Genomic DNA, 18195 nt, shown 5'->3' on the forward strand with positions numbered 1-18195 from the left:
ATCCTGAAAGGAGGAGAAGTGGAGGAGAAGGATTGTTGCATAATCATTCCCTATGGGGGCTGTTTTCTCACCTTCCCTTTCTCTCTTGTCTCTATCCAATAAGCACACACTCCCTCTGGCCAAACTTATGCAAAAGCCAGAAAGGATATGATATCACTTGCTAGTGAGCTGGTTTGTCAGGCAGTGAGAGCCTCATCAGCATTGAATTAATTGACACATGTGGATTTAAGGAATATTAATGACAAGAACCTAATCTTATATGGATATTAACAGTGAAGTCTTGCTTGAATTTCTGGTTGACTTATATTTTTGACATCTAATCTATTCTTTTTAAGCTCAAAGTGAAGAAAACCCTTTTGATTTTATAAGAATTTTAGGCAGATCTGAAAGCCCAAATAATAACTTTAAATATGATTTGTAATTCCACATATACAGATTTGAGTTAATTAGGAAACTCTTTGTTTTTTTTTTTTGTTTTTGTTTTTAAATAATTATTTATTTAATTTTATTTATTCATTCATTTATTTTAATTTGACCAGAGAGAAACAGAGAGAGAGAGAGAGAGATAAAGTGAGAAAGCAAGCTACCAGGTCCGGACTCAAACCATGGTCGGCCATGTGGGAGTGTCCAGCGCCTTAGCCACTGTGCCACCTACTGGTCCCAGGAAACTCTTTGTTTTTGATAATCAGAAAGCAGTTGAAGTGTAACATGTCCTATTCTAAAATGTAAAGAACTATGGTGAGGGTCTTGTGTGTTGGGTATATTCATGAGGAACTTTAAAGACTTTTTATCATATTATGTGCCTAATTTAACTTAACTCTTCCCAAAATACTGAATTTAGTGAATGAGAAGAGTATAAACAGAATGACCTGTTATCATCTATTTAAGTTAAATATAAATTTAGCAGAAGACAGAATAAATACAAAGTTTTTGAAAATTATGTATATAGTGTGTGTGTGTGTGTGTGTGTGTGTGTGTATAGTGCGCGCGTGTGTGTATATATATATATATGTACATTTTTTTTTTCTTTTTAAATGGTACCCCTTGATGGGTCATAGTCATGATTCAGCTCTTCATCTTCTGTTTTTTCCATTCTGTGAGGATTTGGGGCATGCATGCGCGCATACCCAGTGTGTTCTTCAAGCCAAGTGTAGTCAGCCACGTAGAATCTGGTTCCCTTCACCCCTGTACTATGGGGCTGGCCTAATTTCATTCTTATAAACCATTGGGAGTTTTCTTTTTAGAAATTTTTCTATATTCTTTCCTTTTCGTTTATAAATTTATGAGTTTAAAGTTAAACCCTGTTTAATCATATTTCTTGTTCTTTTTTTTTTCCTTCAGGTTGCTATGGAGTTGATGGAGAGAGTGACTCTATTATGAGTTCGGCTTCTGAAAACTCCACCGAACCTTGGTTTTGTGATGCCTGTAAATGTGGTGTTTCTCCCAGCTGTGAATTATGTCCTAATCAGGATGGAATTTTCAAGGAGACAGATGCTGGAAGGTTGATGTCTTAATTATTTGGGTTCATATGCCTGCTTTATAATCTGTCTGCTTTTGTCTATTCTAGATTGTCATTTGATTGCTTCTTTGAATTGTCTTTACATAGAGTAAATAGCTAAGTATGCTATGGATTGGGGAGGAGGAAAATAGCATTTATTCAGTACTTGCATTTGCCGTTATACTTGTAATCTCATTTAATCACAACAGTAACTCTATTACAAGGAAGGTGATAAAGTTTCCCATTTTATAGGTGTGATGCCTGAGTCTCAGATAAATAATCCATTAGTTCAAGGCTGTAAACTGGTGAATGGTGAAATTCACACTTAGAACTGTCATACTTTAAGACCATATCAGGAGAACCCATATAGTGATTTATAAAGGGGAAGTTTAATATAAAGAATTGTTAAATGATCATATATGAAATAACCCTGGGGTAAGGCTGATTATGCAAACAATGACAAAATTGGATGCATGGCATTTTCCTCTAGGCTGCGGTTCAGGTATTGTTAGTGCAAACGCAGTTATAACTTACTGAATATCACAGAAGTTTTCTGGTTTTCTTGGGCCAGAGCTGACCTGCAGGTCTTGGTGAGTAGATGGCCTGGAACAGGTTTCAGGGGAAGCTGGGACAGTGGTTCTGAGCCTTGAACATGTGGCATCTATGTCAAGAAGACCATGGAAAAGTGATCTCCACATTGGGCCAAGGCTGCGGGGCACTGGGGCTGAGACAGAGCTCAGGTGGCTGTACTCTGACCATCGCTGTTGAGAAGCCCCTGTCTCCAACAATGCCCTCTGCCTTTGAACTTGGTATACGACCACACTCACTGTAAAGGAGAATTGCTGAGTGTTTTCTGTCTCTGTTGCAGAGCAGGCATTGATGTGTGACTTTGGAGCTGAGATATATTAAATTGGTCACTGGTGCTAAGACACACATTCGTTTTACTACTTTCACATTCGTGTTTAGTACCACATTTCAGCAGTTGTTACTGTAATAGTGTTGACATTTTTTATTTTTTATTTATTTATTTTTTTCCTCAGTGAACTGCTGTCTGGAGTGGGTAACTAAAATATAAGAATAATTCCCAACCTTTGTTTTTATAGATTACTACTTTCTCTTTTCTCTATACAATATAAGAGTGAATGCTCACATTTTTATTTTGATACCTAAAGATATTTCAGTATTTTATTCTATTTTTCTCCTAGAGGGCATATGTGCTCAGCAGAGAAAGAGAGAAGAGTGGAGAAAGCACCCCCATGGGGGAATGGTTGTGCCTCTATTCCTTCTCCATCTCTCCCTCCTTTTGGGATCTTGGACACTCATGGACCATCACTCCGTGTGTTTCTTAAGCCTGTGGATATAGGACTTGAATCTTGTGGTTGGCTGTATGGGGTCTGGATGCCTTATTCACCAGGCCACAGAGCCAATCCCAGTATTTTTATTAAATAGGCTTAATATTTTAACAAGTGCAATGACAAAAACACTTTATCATCATTTCCCATGTTTTAAGAATAAAAAGGGTAGGGCACATTTTGTCCCAAAATAGATAGGTTTTTCAACTTAATAAATTTTGCTTTAGTGAAAATGATTCATGTAAAATAATTATTATAGTTTCTTGGACATAATAGGTAGTTGATTTTTTTTTTTTTGAGATGTTTTTGCTATAGGGCGCATGCACTCACTAGACAGAGACAGAGAGACAGAAAGCGAGAAATCACATTCCCCCCCTGGGAGGTGGGGGGATGGCCACACCACAGTCCCTTCTCCTCCATTTTCCTCTCAGGATCTTGGGTATGCATGTGCACATGCCTGGTGTGAGCTTAAGCCACTGGGTCTGAGACTCAAACTGCAGTCAACTACATGAGAGTTCAATGATATAGCCATTACACTAACTGCTGGTCCCACGTGGTTGATTAATACCTCCTTATTCTTACCACTGCAGCTACTCCTAGAACATTTTATTCCCAGTATTACTTTACCTAGTTAAGGTAATTGTGGAGTAGCAGCTGCTTCATAAATTTTTTCTGGTAACTTCCATTTCTGAGATTTGAAATTTGGTGATAAATTATGGCAAATAAGTAATGCGACTTGTAAAACACAGAGCTTCTTCTCAGGGAAGATAGTTTATTTTACTTTTTTTCTTATTTGTTAATAATTCAAAAGTTTTATTGAAAAAATACAAAGTGGCTTTCCTTTTATACTATAAATCCATAAAGAAACTAAGATTTTTGAATGGAGTGAAGGGAGACCTGTTGAATTATTTAGGTTTATCGAGGGAGATTTGTGTTGGTTATTGTGGATATTACATCTGTAGATACTTTACTTGATGGTGTAGCCTGGCAAGAATACTTGTATATACTATTGGGACACTTTATTTTTGTTGATATCCAGATTCATCTATAGGCTGTGGTGGAAATTAGAGACCTTGATATATAATATTTTGAAGGATTTATTGCTATCTTTATGGAAGGCATAAAAAGCCATGATTTTCCAGTAAGACTTTCAGTATTCTAACTTCAAATGGAAGCCAGGGACAAAAAAGGGTAGTGTATGCAAAGAATGAAAAAGTTGTTTTTTTTTTTTTTTTTGAGAGGTTTTCACTATAGGGTGCGTGTGCTTGCCAGACAGACAGAGAGAGACAGAGAGACAGAAAGTGAGAAATCACCCCCCAGGGTGGATGGTCACGCCGCAATCCCTTCTCCTCCATTCTCCTCTCGGGATCTTGGCCACGCACACACACGCGCCTGGAGTGAGTTTTAAGCCACCGGGTCTGGGACGCGAACCGCAGTCGACTACGTGGGAGTCCAGCGACATAGCCATTACGCTAACTGCTGGTTCCCAAGAATGAAAAAGTTTTGAAATTGATTTCTATTACATGGGTTTAATTTGACTTTTCCTCCTCTTTTTTTTTTTTTTTTTGAGAGGTTTTTGCTATAGCGCTTATGTACTCGCCAGAAAGACAGAGAGAGAGAGAGAGAGAGACAGAAAGTAAGAAATCATCCCCCTGGGGGAAGACCGTGTTGTAATCCTTCCTTTCTCTTCCATTCTCCTCTCGAGATCTTGGGTATGCACACACATGCGCCCAGTGTGAGTTTAAGCCAGGACTCAAACCATGGACCACTACTAAGTCCAGCAACATAGTCATTATGCCAACTGCTGGTCCCCCTCCCCCCGTTCTTGATGGGATATGCATGTTCTACATAGAAAATGGTGTAATTTAATGGAAGAAAGCCATCACTACATTCTTGTCATTAAATTTTTATTTAATATTTTAGAGAGAATATTTTACCTTGCCTTAAATTGTCTTTAAGCCAGATTATGGGAGATGCTAGATAGACTCTTCTTTATGCCCTATGTTGGTTGTCTATTATGAAATGAAATATGGCTCTGAGCAAAATTCCTTAATTTTAAAATAATCATTAAGTATAATAAAAGACAGCATTGATTGTTTGAGTCATAATTCTGTCACTTGCTAGCCATGTTATATTTGAACATCACTTACTCCTCTGGATCCATTTTTAGAAGTGCAAAATGAAAATAATTTATCATTCACAAGGTTTTAGACTTTTTTCCTTGTAACTAACACTTATTGAACAAAGATGGCAAGCCAAACCCTGTACTATAAGCACTTCGTATGCATCTTTATAGGTTTTTTTTTTCCTTTGAGAGGTTTTTGCTATAGGGCGTGTGCACTTGCCAGAAAGACAGAGAGAGACAAAAAGTGAGAAATCACTCCCAGGGGGTTGGCCACATCGCAATCCCTTTTCCTCCATTTTCCTCTCGGGATCTTGGGCATGCATGCACATGTGCCCGGCGTGAGTTTAAGCCACCGGGTCTGGGACTCAACCGTGGGTGACTACATGGGAGTCCAGCAACATAGCCACTACGCCAACTGCTGATCCCTCATCTTTATAACTTCTAAGCTACCTGTGTGATGCTTTTGCTAGTAGAAACTTAGTAATTGATTATTGAATGAAGGAACAAAAGTAATGTACTCAAAGTGAATTTATTATATATGCTATAAAGACACTGCAAATACAAAATATTTTAAAATAAAATTTACTCGATGAATATAGTTTTCATCCTAAAACGAGTCTTTTGAGACTATCTTTCTACTTGGCCCTATTTATTAAAATATGTAAGTGTAAAAGAATCTATGAATAATTTACATGCCAGAATGATAATTCTGACTCCTTGTTTTTAGTGTTATGGTTTTTAAAAAATATTTAATCATATTTTACTTTTAGTTTTGCTATAGGGCACATGTGCTTGCTGGGTGTGGTGGGGGGAGAAAGTGAGAAATCACCCATTAGAAGGAATGACCACGCTACAGTCTTTATTTTTTCTTCTTTATTCTCCTCTCAGGATTTTGGGTATACACACACACATACCCAGCATATTTAAGCCACTGGATTCGAGACTCATACCATGCATCCAGCCACTTTAACCATCATACCACTGGCTGGCCCTGTTTTTTGGTGGTTTTATGTGATCTTTTTTTTCTTCTCCTTTCCCCAGTCAAAATCTGTCATCATATCTCCATGCAAAATGGATGATGAAGTAATGAGGACGACGAGGATGATTTTTCTTTCTTTCTTTTTTCTTTTTTTGTATTTTACTATTTGTGTTATTTACAAAATTTGAAAATATGAGCAGCTTAATAGATGAACACAAAACTACAGTTAGTATTAAAGAGAATTAAAATTATACTTTTCGTTGATTTTGATATGTATTTTAAGAAGGACTCAAATTGGAATTGTGTGAGTGGTTGGGGGAATAATATGCTTGTGTGCCAATCACACTGAAATGGCAGTTTAAATCTGAAGTGCTTCTGTGACTCGTACTAAAACGTTTTAAGAAGGTCAGTATGAAGAAGCAGCCAGCTGTTGGGTTTATCAAAGATAAACTCCTACAGAGTACAGCGACATTTAATACATCAATGGAGCATGAAAAAAATGTGCAAATTAAATTGAAAAAGCAGCTGCTTGTTGAAGATGTGTATCTTTATATTGAACTCCTCAGGATGGATTTGGGAGCTTGGATTAAGCCATTCTATCAAGAAAATCTCAAAACCTCGGATATTTTCCCTCAATTTTTAAAAAAGATAATTAAAAAAATTTGTAACTATTTTCTCTATACTTCTTTGGAATCATTCTAGTCCTTTAAAACTCATAGTTCACTAGATCCATGTAGCATTCACAACATCAAAAGCTGTCATAAAGCAGAATTTGTTAAATTATTTGACAAGGTTTACAGAGGTTCGCCATCTAATTTTTAAAAATTCATTTATTTATATTTATTCAATGTACATCATTATACAAAATGAGATTTTTCATTCAGAATACACTGTATCCTCAATGAAGAATATTACCATATGTGTTATTATCAACAAATACTTTTCCATTTCTTGTTTCTTATATATTTTGCTGCTTTTTTTCCCCCCCTCTTGATTCCCTACCTTTCACCCTCTGGCACTTCCCACTCTCCTCCCACACTATCTCTGGTATCTACAGTTGCTTTTCATGCCTTTTTTTTTTTTTTTCACATTTTACTGATTCACAAAAGATCTTAAATAATCTAAATACTTTTAATAGCAAGTGCAGCTGATATATATGCATCTATGGACACATGTCTGACTTGACGCATAAACCTCAGTGAGTAGAATGAACATTCTATAAAGCTCCTAGCTGGAGCTATATAGCTTACTGCAGTCATTAACTGCAGTCATTAAATAGACATTTTGATGTATTTTTTAATTTCAAAAAAATCATTTTAGTTTTAATAGATCAAAATTTAAAAAAACATTAAAAGACATTTGCTTAAGTCTTAAAGCCAGGAAATAGGTTAGGATTCAGTTCAAACAGTAGGTAGATGAACCTATCAGCAGTTCAAGAGAAGACCAAAATCCTTAAATCTAGAAGAAAATCAGTAATGTTTTAGTCAAAAGTCATAAATTCTATTTCACCAGTTCAGTCTCATGTAATTAATCCCTCTTCTGTTGAATTTGCAGTTACTGTGATCTGATCTTGCCACTTAATTTTAACCCTCTTTTTTTATAGAAGTGATATAGGTCTGCTCTTTAAATTTCAGTCAGTGAGTCTACATTTTATTTGGTTATAAGCATTAAAAATACCTCAATGAAGAATATTACCATATGTGTTATTATCAACAAATACTTTTCCATTTCTTGTTTCTTATATATTTTGCTGCTTTTTTTCCCCCCTCTTGATTCCCTACCTTTCACCCTCTGGCACTTCCCACTCTCCTCCCACACTATCTCTGGTATCTACAGTTGCTTTTCATGCCTTTTTTTTTTTTTTCACATTTTACTGATTCACAAAAGATCTTAAATAATCTAAATACTTTTAATAGCAAGTGCAGCTGATATATATGCATCTATGGACACATGTCTGACTTGACGCATAAACCTCAGTGAGTAGAATGAACATTCTATAAAGCTCCTAGCTGGAGCTATATAGCTTACTGCAGTCATTAACTGCAGTCATTAAATAGACATTTTGATGTATTTTTTAATTTCAAAAAAATCATTTTAGTTTTAATAGATCAAAATTTAAAAAAACATTAAAAGACATTTGCTTAAGTCTTAAAGCCAGGAAATAGGTTAGGATTCAGTTCAAACAGTAGGTAGATGAACCTATCAGCAGTTCAAGAGAAGACCAAAATCCTTAAATCTAGAAGAAAATCAGTAATGTTTTAGTCAAAAGTCATAAATTCTATTTCACCAGTTCAGTCTCATGTAATTAATCCCTCTTCTGTTGAATTTGCAGTTACTGTGATCTGATCTTGCCACTTAATTTTAACCCTCTTTTTTTATAGAAGTGATATAGGTCTGCTCTTTAAATTTCAGTCAGTGAGTCTACATTTTATTTGGTTATAAGCATTAAAAATAGTACCTAACATATTAAGAGTGTTTCAGAGCAGTTTTTAAAAAAAATTAAATTACACAAAAATCTTTTTTCAGTGTACTAAAACTGAACTTTTTTGTCTAGTGTTACAGTATCATAAAGACCTAAAAAATATTTATGGGGTATAAGAATATTAATATATAGTTCATATGGTGAACAAGTAGGAGAAGTGGAAATATGTCTGTTATGTTAGAATAACTGTTCTGTACCTTTTTCCAGCTATAAGTTTTAACCTGGAAAGAACGAAAGTCAAACTGTACATTAAAACTGTTTTTAAAAATGTATTTAAAGATTACCCAACAGCTTTTGGGAAAAGAGCAATAAGCAAGAATAGTTTTAGCTAATCATTGTATAGTAACTTTGTAGTTCTTAAATTAGGTTCCTTAATTCTCAGATTGCTTAAAATAATGAATATGAATATCTTTTTATATGAAAATGATGCTTCATTTCACTTGTGTATTAGTTTACGCAAATACTTCAGAACAGATAAGTTCAAAGTTCAGTGAATTTAAGTTAAAGGCAATTTTAGTTGTTAACTTTGTTTTGATCTAAGTGTTGGAAAATAATGCTATTACAGTTTCTTTTTCTGTAATTAAATGTTACTATTTTCTAGGTATTCCACATTTTTTTCATATATGTGTCTGAGATTGTGGTATCAGATTTTTAGCATGTGATCACAGAATTTATTTTTAGTAGGCACATGTTTTTATATGTTTGTTTTGGGGTATTTTATGAAAGCATTTGATCACAATATCATATCTTCTCTTTTTTTAGATGGGTTCATATTGTTTGTGCCCTGTATGTTCCTGGAGTAGCCTTTGGAGACATTGACAAATTACGACCAGTAACACTGACAGAAATGAACTATTCTAAATATGGTGCTAAGGTGAGACAAAGTGTTTTTCATTGTTTAAAAGACAAAGATCGAGGCCAACCCATGGCTTGGTGGTTACATGAACTGGATCCCACATGGCCAACTGCATGATTCAAAGTCTGGCCTTGGAAGCTTGAAAGTTACACTGTAAGTGTATTAATGTGTATGCAAAATCTTGAATGGAGGAGAAGGGATTACAGCATTACCATTCGCCATGGAGGGAAAAGGTTCTTGCTTTCTTTCTCTGTCTCTCTCTGGTGAGCACACACACCTTGTAGCAAATTAAAAAAAAGAAAAAGTGAAAGCTTTTTGCTTTTTATTTGTATCATTGTTAACTACAGAAATGCTCATTAGTAATCATGGCATGCGTAAAGTCATTAGCAATAAGTCAACTATTTTGTATAGTAATTGTTACAGAAAACAATAATTTATACATTCTTTCATTTATTTCTTAATTTAGGATGACCTGCAGGGTAAAATGGTAATTAATACTACTGTTATTTTCCTGGCACTTAGCACATTGCCTAGTGTGTTTATTTATCAGTTGGATCAGATATGAACCTATGTCTGACTTCACATTTAAAGTGGAATTTATCGAAGTTATGAAAAGGTACGAGAAACACCTTTTATATTACTAGGGTTTTGAGGACTTGTTTAATCTCTATGACTGCATAACTTTTGACCCGGCAAGTGATTTTTAGCCTTGATGGTTTATAAATTGGTTTTGTTCACTTTAGGAGTATAAATAATTAAAAACACCCACTTATCAGCTTAAACTTGAATGAACAGGTACAAACATCTCGAGGAACACTAGAGTTAATTAGTCACTAATTACATTTTCTTTTTTTAAGTGTATACATGGAAATTGGGAAGAAAGACCTTTGGATAACATCAGTAACATATTAAATGTGAGATCGGAAACTGTCTTTGTTGTTTTAGACTGCTATAACAAAATACCTTAGACGGGGTAGTATACAAACAAAAGATAGTGTTTTGCTTACAATTTTGAGAAGCGGGAAATCAAAGATTAAAGCCCCAAAAGATTGCTGTCCCAAAAGGGCTTGCTCTCTGCTTCCTATAGCACTTTGTTGCCACATCCTCCTGGGGCAGAAGAGGGCTGGGAAGCTCTCTGCAGTCTCTTAAAAGTGCATTGATCCCATTCATGAGGGCTCTGCCTTTATGACTTAATCACTTCGTCAAAGACTTCCACCTCTTAGTATTATCATATTTGGCATTAGGATCCAGCATATGAATTTTAGGGGGGCACCAACATTCAGACCATCGCAAGGAAGTTTTAGATTCTTACATTTTGGAAAATTGTGATATTGAAAATTTAGAAATTGGATGGTTTCTGATGTGATATCTGGAATATTCTTTTTGGGCTCTAACTTGTCCTTCTAATCCTCTTTCCCCACCTTTCATGCTTCCCACACTTCCAGCCCCCTTTCCGATACTACTGTGCTTTAGTTTGGGTAATTGACATTGAACTACTTTCCAGAATTAACTAAAGCCACAGAGGGAAAAGCAAGCCCAAACACTGAACTTACTTTTCTGGTTCTCAGGTAATTTTACAGTGTCATGTTATCTCATTGATGCCTTTAATCTGTAGTTCAAAAAAATTTGTCCATAATTTCTTTTTTTAAAAAAATTAATTAATTAATTAATTTACATTCATTTATGTGAGCATCATCACAGCATATAAAATGTGATTTCTCATCGATAATATACTGCTTAATGGCTTAATCATACCTGTGATAGTTGATAATTTTCTATTTCTTTTTTCTCCATATTTTATTGATTCATACAATTTCTTAAATAATTTAACTAGTTTCAGTAGCAAGTACAGCTGGTATATACGTATCTGTGAAAACTTGTCTGACTTTAGGTGTAAAACTCTGAGTAGAATGAATATCTATAAGGTAGCACTAGCTTATGCTATATACCTTCCTACAGTCATTAAATAGATATATTTAAATATATTTTTTAATTTCAAGAAAAGAAGTTTTAGCTTTAATAAATCAAAGAAAGGCTAAGGAACTTTGCTTAAATCTTAAAGCCAGGAAATAGGTTAAGATTCTGTTCAAATAGTAGGTACATGAACCTGTTGACAGCTCAAGTACAGGACAAAAACCCCTTAAAACTGGATAAAAAAAACCTAGAAGAAAGTCAGCAATATTTTAGTCAAAAGTCATAAAATGCTATTTCACCAGTTCAGTCTCATGTACTTAATCTATCTTCTGTTGTGGTTCAATCTTCCTGATTAAATTTTTAAATATTATATTCAACTCCAGAGTTGGCCCTATGATTAAGTTGGCCATTTTCTTAGTTTTTAAACTCTTATTTCTGTTTGTCTGTATTTAATTTTCCTGGTTTAGCACTCCCTTGAGAACTTCTTGGAGATCTGGTCTGGTGCTGGTAAATTCTTTCAGGTTTTGTTTATCTGAGAATGTTCTTGTCTTTTCTTCCCACATGAAGGATAATCTTGCCGGGTACAGTATTAATGGTTGAAATTGCTTTTTCCTTAACACTTTGAATATTTTTTCCCACGCTTTCCTCACTCATATTGTTTCCAATGAGAGGTTGCTGTCAGCCTGATGGGATATCCTTTTTAGGTAATTTGCCATTTCTCTCTTGCTAATCTTAATATCTTGTCTTTGTGGTTTGGTCAGTCTGGCTGTAATGTGTCTTGGGGAAGATCTTCTTGGGTTAATTCTATTGGGGGTCCTTTGTATTTCTTGGGACTGGATCTTTGAATGCCTCTCTATTGCCTTTATGAGTCTCTTCACCTTCTTGGATACCAATTATCCAGATGTTTGGACGTTTGATGGTATCAAGTATTTCTCATATATTATTTTCATTTTTGGGGGCAGTTTTATCAGTCTTCATGTGGATTTTTCTAGGCTTGTATCTGCATCTGAGATTTGATTTTCTGTATGGTTTACTCTGCTTTTAATACTTTCAAGGGAGGTTTTGACTTCCTGTATTACAGTCTTTATCTCTAACAGATCCATTCTTTTTCTATAGTGTGTATTTCCTCTTTTAGCTCTTGAAAGAATTTCTTCACCTCATGGAACTCATCAGCTCCTTTTTCCTGCCTTTTCTGCAGTTCATTGTCTCTCTTCTCTTCCATCTCTGTTAGCTTTGTCACTATGAATATTCTAAATTCTTTATTTGGCATTTCCATGAGTTTAATTGTACTGTCTGAGAATGAAGAGGAGTTATGCTTTTCCCTTGGAGGAGAGATATTTTCTTGCTTTCCCATATTTCTTGGGACCCTGTGATGATTTCTAGTCATCTGATGGATGGTGCGTTTCTTCCTAATTCATGAAGCCAATCTTTGAGTTCAGAGGCAAGTAGGAGGAGGTGATCTGCAATCTCTCTTTCGTTCCATTTTCACTCTTTGTGCATCAGATTCAGTAGGAATAGAGGAATATTCTGATCCTAATTGTATTCAGATGTTTGGATCCTGTTCACTTGTACCTGTCTAGGCACTTAGAGCGTGGAGGTCATTAGAAATGAACCTGGAGCGAGAAGTCTCAAGGAAAGCAATATTTCACAGCTCAAGTTCAATATCCATGTCAGGATGAGCCTGAGTTTGTACCTTTCTTCTGTCCACAGTTTTTAGTTGGGAAGCTTTAGTACAAATTATCTAGTTCACTGTTAGAGAAAGTAGACAGCTATACTATAACAACTTCACAATTTACAGGCATAGAGTCAAGAGAAACTATCTTAACTCGTTTTCAGAGGGCACACCTTTTACCATAAACATAAATTTAGCAGAGCTTTGGAAAACTCAGACAGTTAAAATGTCATTTATTGACAAGGCTTTCTGTCCTGATTTAACATATTAATTAAGCCTAATTAGTTTTACATCTCTTTTTATAAGGAGAGAGAACAAATTATTTGATGATATTCCAAGAGTTTCTTGAACAACCCTAAGTTAGTTCAAGCTGAAAAGAACATAATTTAGAATTTGATTTGGGAAGTTATCAAAAAATGTCAGAAGGCTTAAAACACTTGATTAAGTTTAGGATTGTAGGTCACTGTGATAAAAATATAGAATCATAGGTCACTGTGAAACAATACTTAGTTATCCAAAGTAAAAAATTATTTTATAAGCAAATATAGAAACTTACATAGTTGTGGGAAGAACTTCAGCACTTTTGATAGGACTCAATTTTTCTTTTTAAAATTTTGCCAGATGATGTATGTGCTTGCTACAGAGAGACTGTGAGAGAGAAAGTACCCCTCAGTGGGGTGTGGTCACACTGCAATCCCTTCTCCATTTCTTCATCTTGTCAGCATTTTGGGCATGCATTTATGCCCAATGTGTTTTCAAGCATCTGGGGCTGGGATTTGAACTACACATTGATTATTTGGGATTTGGCTCCCTTAACCAGTAGGCTACAGGACTGGCCCCCTCTATTTGTTTACATAATGAAAGACTTGACTTGTCAAAGGACAACATTACATACTGGAAATTATTTTGAAAAGACACAAGATCTTTGTTTTCTACATGAATTACTTAAAAGGTAAAGAAAAACTTTCACAATTTAATATTAAGATCAGACTGATACTCCTAGAAAATCTTTTTGCATTAACAGAGAAGACTAAATTTAATCTTACGTCAAGGTACTTATGATATTACTGCTCAGTTCCAAAAACTTAATGTAATTCTCTTCAACTTTTAGCAAGGTTGATCACATATAAAATTTTTTCCAGTATTCTTCTACAGACCTTCTACAGGTTTTTAGAGCTGTCCAGTTTTTGACCTATACTTTTCCTCTTTGTTATTATGGAACAACCAGTCATTTACTTTACGGCATAAATTAATTTCCTTAAGAAAACACTTTCCGGTACCAGCCTTTCTCATAATAGTTACATTGCTTGACTCCCACATAGTTGACCACTGTTCAAGTCCTAGAGGCAAAACTCATGCCTGGTGTGTGTGCATGCATGCCCAAAATCCTGCAAGGAGATTGGAGGAGAAGGGATTGTGGCATGTCCATCTATACTGGAGGATGATTTCTCGCTTTCTTTCTCTCTTTCTCTTTGGTGAGGGCATACACCCTATAACAAAAATCTTTCTTAAGAAAAAATAGAAAACACATCCCTCAGAAACATGTTCATCATGCCTCATATATTCACTTACCAAAAATATATCTTACAACAGAGTTGCTTTATTATTTTTAGTTTTAATTATCATATATTTATGAGAGTTCTTAGTAACTTTAATATCTAGTGAAAACCAGGAAGTAAGGAATTAAGAACTCCCTGTCACATGCTAATATTCTGCAGATTAATGTTATTACACAATTTTTAGAAGCATATATTTTTCTTATAGTATAATTTTTTAGTTCATTTATTTATTTTAACTTGCTATAGGGCACTTGTGCTTACGAGAGAGAGACAGAGAGAGAGAGGGAAAGTGAGAAAGCACCCACATGGGGAGATGATCACACCATAATCACCTCTCTTCCGGTCTACTTTTGGGACTCTGGGCAAACATGTACGTGTCTTGGCGTGTTTTTAGCCAGGTCCAGTTTCCCAGGATGCATAAACTGTGCAATTGGCCCTGGCGAGATAATAGCCACTTCACCACCATACTACCAGTTGTCTCGTCAGTCCATTTGTTCTTTAGATCTAGTCTAAGTCTGGATCTAGTCTAGTTCAAGAAACTTTCTAATCTATAAAGTTCAAAAATACAAGTTTTCAGTTTGTAATTGAAGTTTACTCTTCAGTTCAAGCAAGAAAGCAGCAAGCTCAGTGGGTTCCTGTGATTTTCTTTGCCTGTTCAGTCTCTGTTCCTGGAGGATGCTGGACAGATCCTTTGGATCCCACTTTTGGCAGCAAAATCTTTTAAAAATCTTAGCTACATTGGTATGATGAAATTTACTTGAGCATTAAAACACTCATGAATTGGGCAGCACCCAGAACTTGAAGAAGTTTAGAAAGCTCCACTTCTTCAGAATGAGCAGCACTCTTTTATTGGCTGAATGAAAAAGCAAAAGTAAATACTATACTGACTCGAGCTGTACTTTTACCATACATGAGTATGATCCAGTGTAATATCTTATCTTAGTTATATTATTAATGGCCTGTTGGCTGTTTTTGATTGGCAGAAGCTCAGTTTTATCTCTGTTGATTAGATACAAGGACTTCCTCTAAATTAAATTTTAGTTAGTTTGTGTAAGGGTTCAGGGTATAGAAACAACCAGAGTCTATGATGTCTTGCATATTTTGCTTTAACAAAGTATCATGGGAATTTGGAGTTGAAAACTATATACTATAGCTCATCTTCAAAATTAAACACAATATTGGGACCAGCAGCTGGTGTAATGGCTACGTTGCTAGACTCCCATGTAGTTGACTGGAGATCAAGTCCCGGACCCAGTGGCTTAAACTCACGCCGGGCTCATAGTTAGTCCTTAAATAATACTGGTTATTATTTGTTACTATTATAATTATATCAGCTAAATTTTGGGTTATTAGAGCTATAAAGAATTCTCTTAAATAAACTCTTGACTAACTTACAATAATATGTTTTGGTATGCTGTTGGATCACTATATTTTGTTAAAATTTTACACATTTAATGGATGCTTTGTGTGAGAATGCAGTCTTTATTACAAAAAATAATTTTCTAAAAAATTTAATTTGCCAGAGGGTGTGAGTACTCCCTATAGAGAGAGAGAGAGGAGGAGAAAGCAGTCTCCATGAGTTGTGGTCATGCTTTAATCCCGTCTCCTTCATTTTTCCATCCTTTTAGGATTTTGGAACATGTATACATGCCTACACCTGTTATTTTTAATTTTCAAGCTGCCAGGGTCTGGAATGCAAATCATGCAGTCAGCCATGTGGGATTAATTTCCCTTAATCACTGGGTCACAGAGCCAGCCCATGTTATGAAAATACTTGTGCTGTGAGAATTTTCCTTTTATTCTGTATTAGGAGTGTAGCTTTTGTGAAGACCCTCGCTTTGCCAGAACTGGAGTTTGTATCAGCTGTGATGCAGGGATGTGCAGAGCCTATTTCCATGTGACTTGTGCTCAGAAGGAAGGTCTGCTTTCAGAGGCAGCAGCAGAAGAGGTAGGTTTATTTAAATCACTAGTTGGTGAATATGTTCATAAGACTTTTCATGGCTCTTTTATATGCTGTTACAGGTACAAGTCATAAAGTAAATTTCAAAGTTTATTCTTAAAACATTTTTATGTGTGTCACTGGCCCAAGACTTTCAGCAAGTAAATATCTGTGAGTTTTATCAGCCTTGAAACTGGTCAGACATTTGGAAAACATGTTAACATTTTTATAGTGAGATCTGACAAATAGATTGAAACATAAATTATATTTGGATAGCTGTATTTTTTTCCTATAAATAAAATCATTAGCATGCCTTTAATATATGTGTTTCTATCTCTACCCTTTTCATTTTTGGTCAGAGAGTGTGCAGTTTCCATAGAGGGATAGAGATGCAGAGAGACAGAGGGGGAGAAAACAATCCTTTCTCCTGTTACTCTATCCTTTTGGGATTTTGAGCTTGAATATACATTCTTCTCGTGTGTTTTTCAAGCGTCTGGGACCAGGATTTGAACCATGTAATCAGCCGTAGGGGACCCGGCTACCTTAACCATTAGGCCATGGGGATGGCTTTTTACTGTTTTTTTTTTTTTTTTTCTGGAGAGGTTTTTGCTATAGGGCATGTGCGCTTGCCAGAAAGAGAGAGAGAGACAGAAAGCGAGAAATCCACACACACCCTTCTCCTCCATTCTCCTCTGGGAATCTTGGGCACACACAAACACGCACCTGGCGTGAGTTTAAGCCACCAGGTCCAGACTCAAACTGTGGTTGACTACGTGGGAGTCCAGCGACATGGCCATTACGCCAACTGCTGGTCCCTTTTACTGTTATTTTTAACTGCATACTATGTCTTCCAAGTTTATTGGCTTTATTTTAAACAATAAGTTGTTTTTAATCAGTGGTTTGGGGACCCTTAAGAGTCAAGGAGTTAAAACTGTTTCCATAACAATACAGAAATGTTAATGTACTTTTTAAAACTGTTCTCTCAGGAATAATAGTAGAGATTTCCAGAGACTCAATACACTTTAACAACTTAACATATTCAATGTAGATACAGTTTTAGAATCCAGTTATTAATATCTTCTTTTTTGTCAGCTACCAAGACATTAAAAATATTTACAAAAATATAAAGCAGAGTCACTCAGTTTTTGTGTGCGTATGGTTATATTTATTTTAATGAAAATAATTTCTTACGGGATTGTCTTTGTGGCATGGTGGCTTAACTAGTGAGATATCACATGCCCAGCCATGTGATTGAAGTACTGAACCTAGCCGCTTGAGAAGCACACCAGATATATATGCTTGCATGCCTGTCTAAGATTCTGAAAGGAGAGAGATGGAAGAGAAGCTACTGTAGCATGACCATTTTCCATGGGGATTGCTTTCTCCTCTCCTGCTCCTGCTATCTCTCTGTCTCTGACAAGTACACACACCTTTTAGTCAAAAGAAAGAAAAACTTTATATAATGGACTCACTATTTTAAATTAATGAATTTTTAATATATTCTGTGTTCATTTTTAATATGAAAATTATTTGAAAATATAACCTACATAAACTCTTGGGGTTCTTTGTAATTTTAAGATTGTTAAGGAATCCTGAGAGTAGGTTGATTCTTTAAGCTTTTTAAATGGCAGGTGTGTATTTAGTAAATTTTATTGTGTATTCATGATAACTTCAGGGTGATACATAATTATCTTCTTGTTGTGTTTATTCTTTTATTTAGTAAATTTTCAGTGTCATATGGAAATATGTATTATACTGAGCTTTTATTTAACTACATTTGTTTTATTTATTTATTTATTTAGGGTTTTTTTTTTTTTTT

At 35.3% G+C, this 18195-nt stretch overlaps 1 protein-coding gene across 1 annotated transcript in view; it reads left to right on the forward strand.

Moving 5' to 3' along the window:
• The first annotated feature begins 1338 nt into the window (after nucleotides 1-1338).
• Nucleotides 1339-18195, forward strand: part of PHF14 (PHD finger protein 14) — a 185003-nt gene continuing 168146 nt past the window's right edge. Inside the window, exons 1-3 of the mRNA XM_027765746.1 lie at nucleotides 1339-1501; nucleotides 9199-9310; nucleotides 16248-16385. Of these exons, the coding sequence (XP_027621547.1) occupies nucleotides 1377-1501; nucleotides 9199-9310; nucleotides 16248-16385 (375 nt within the window). The 5' untranslated portion in view covers nucleotides 1339-1376. The remainder of the gene's footprint in view (nucleotides 1502-9198; nucleotides 9311-16247; nucleotides 16386-18195) is intronic.

The sequence above is a fragment of the Tupaia chinensis genome, unplaced genomic scaffold (assembly GCF_000334495.1).
Source record: "Tupaia chinensis unplaced genomic scaffold, TupChi_1.0 Scaffold139677_1, whole genome shotgun sequence".
NCBI classification, from domain to species: Eukaryota; Metazoa; Chordata; class Mammalia; order Scandentia; family Tupaiidae; genus Tupaia; species Tupaia belangeri.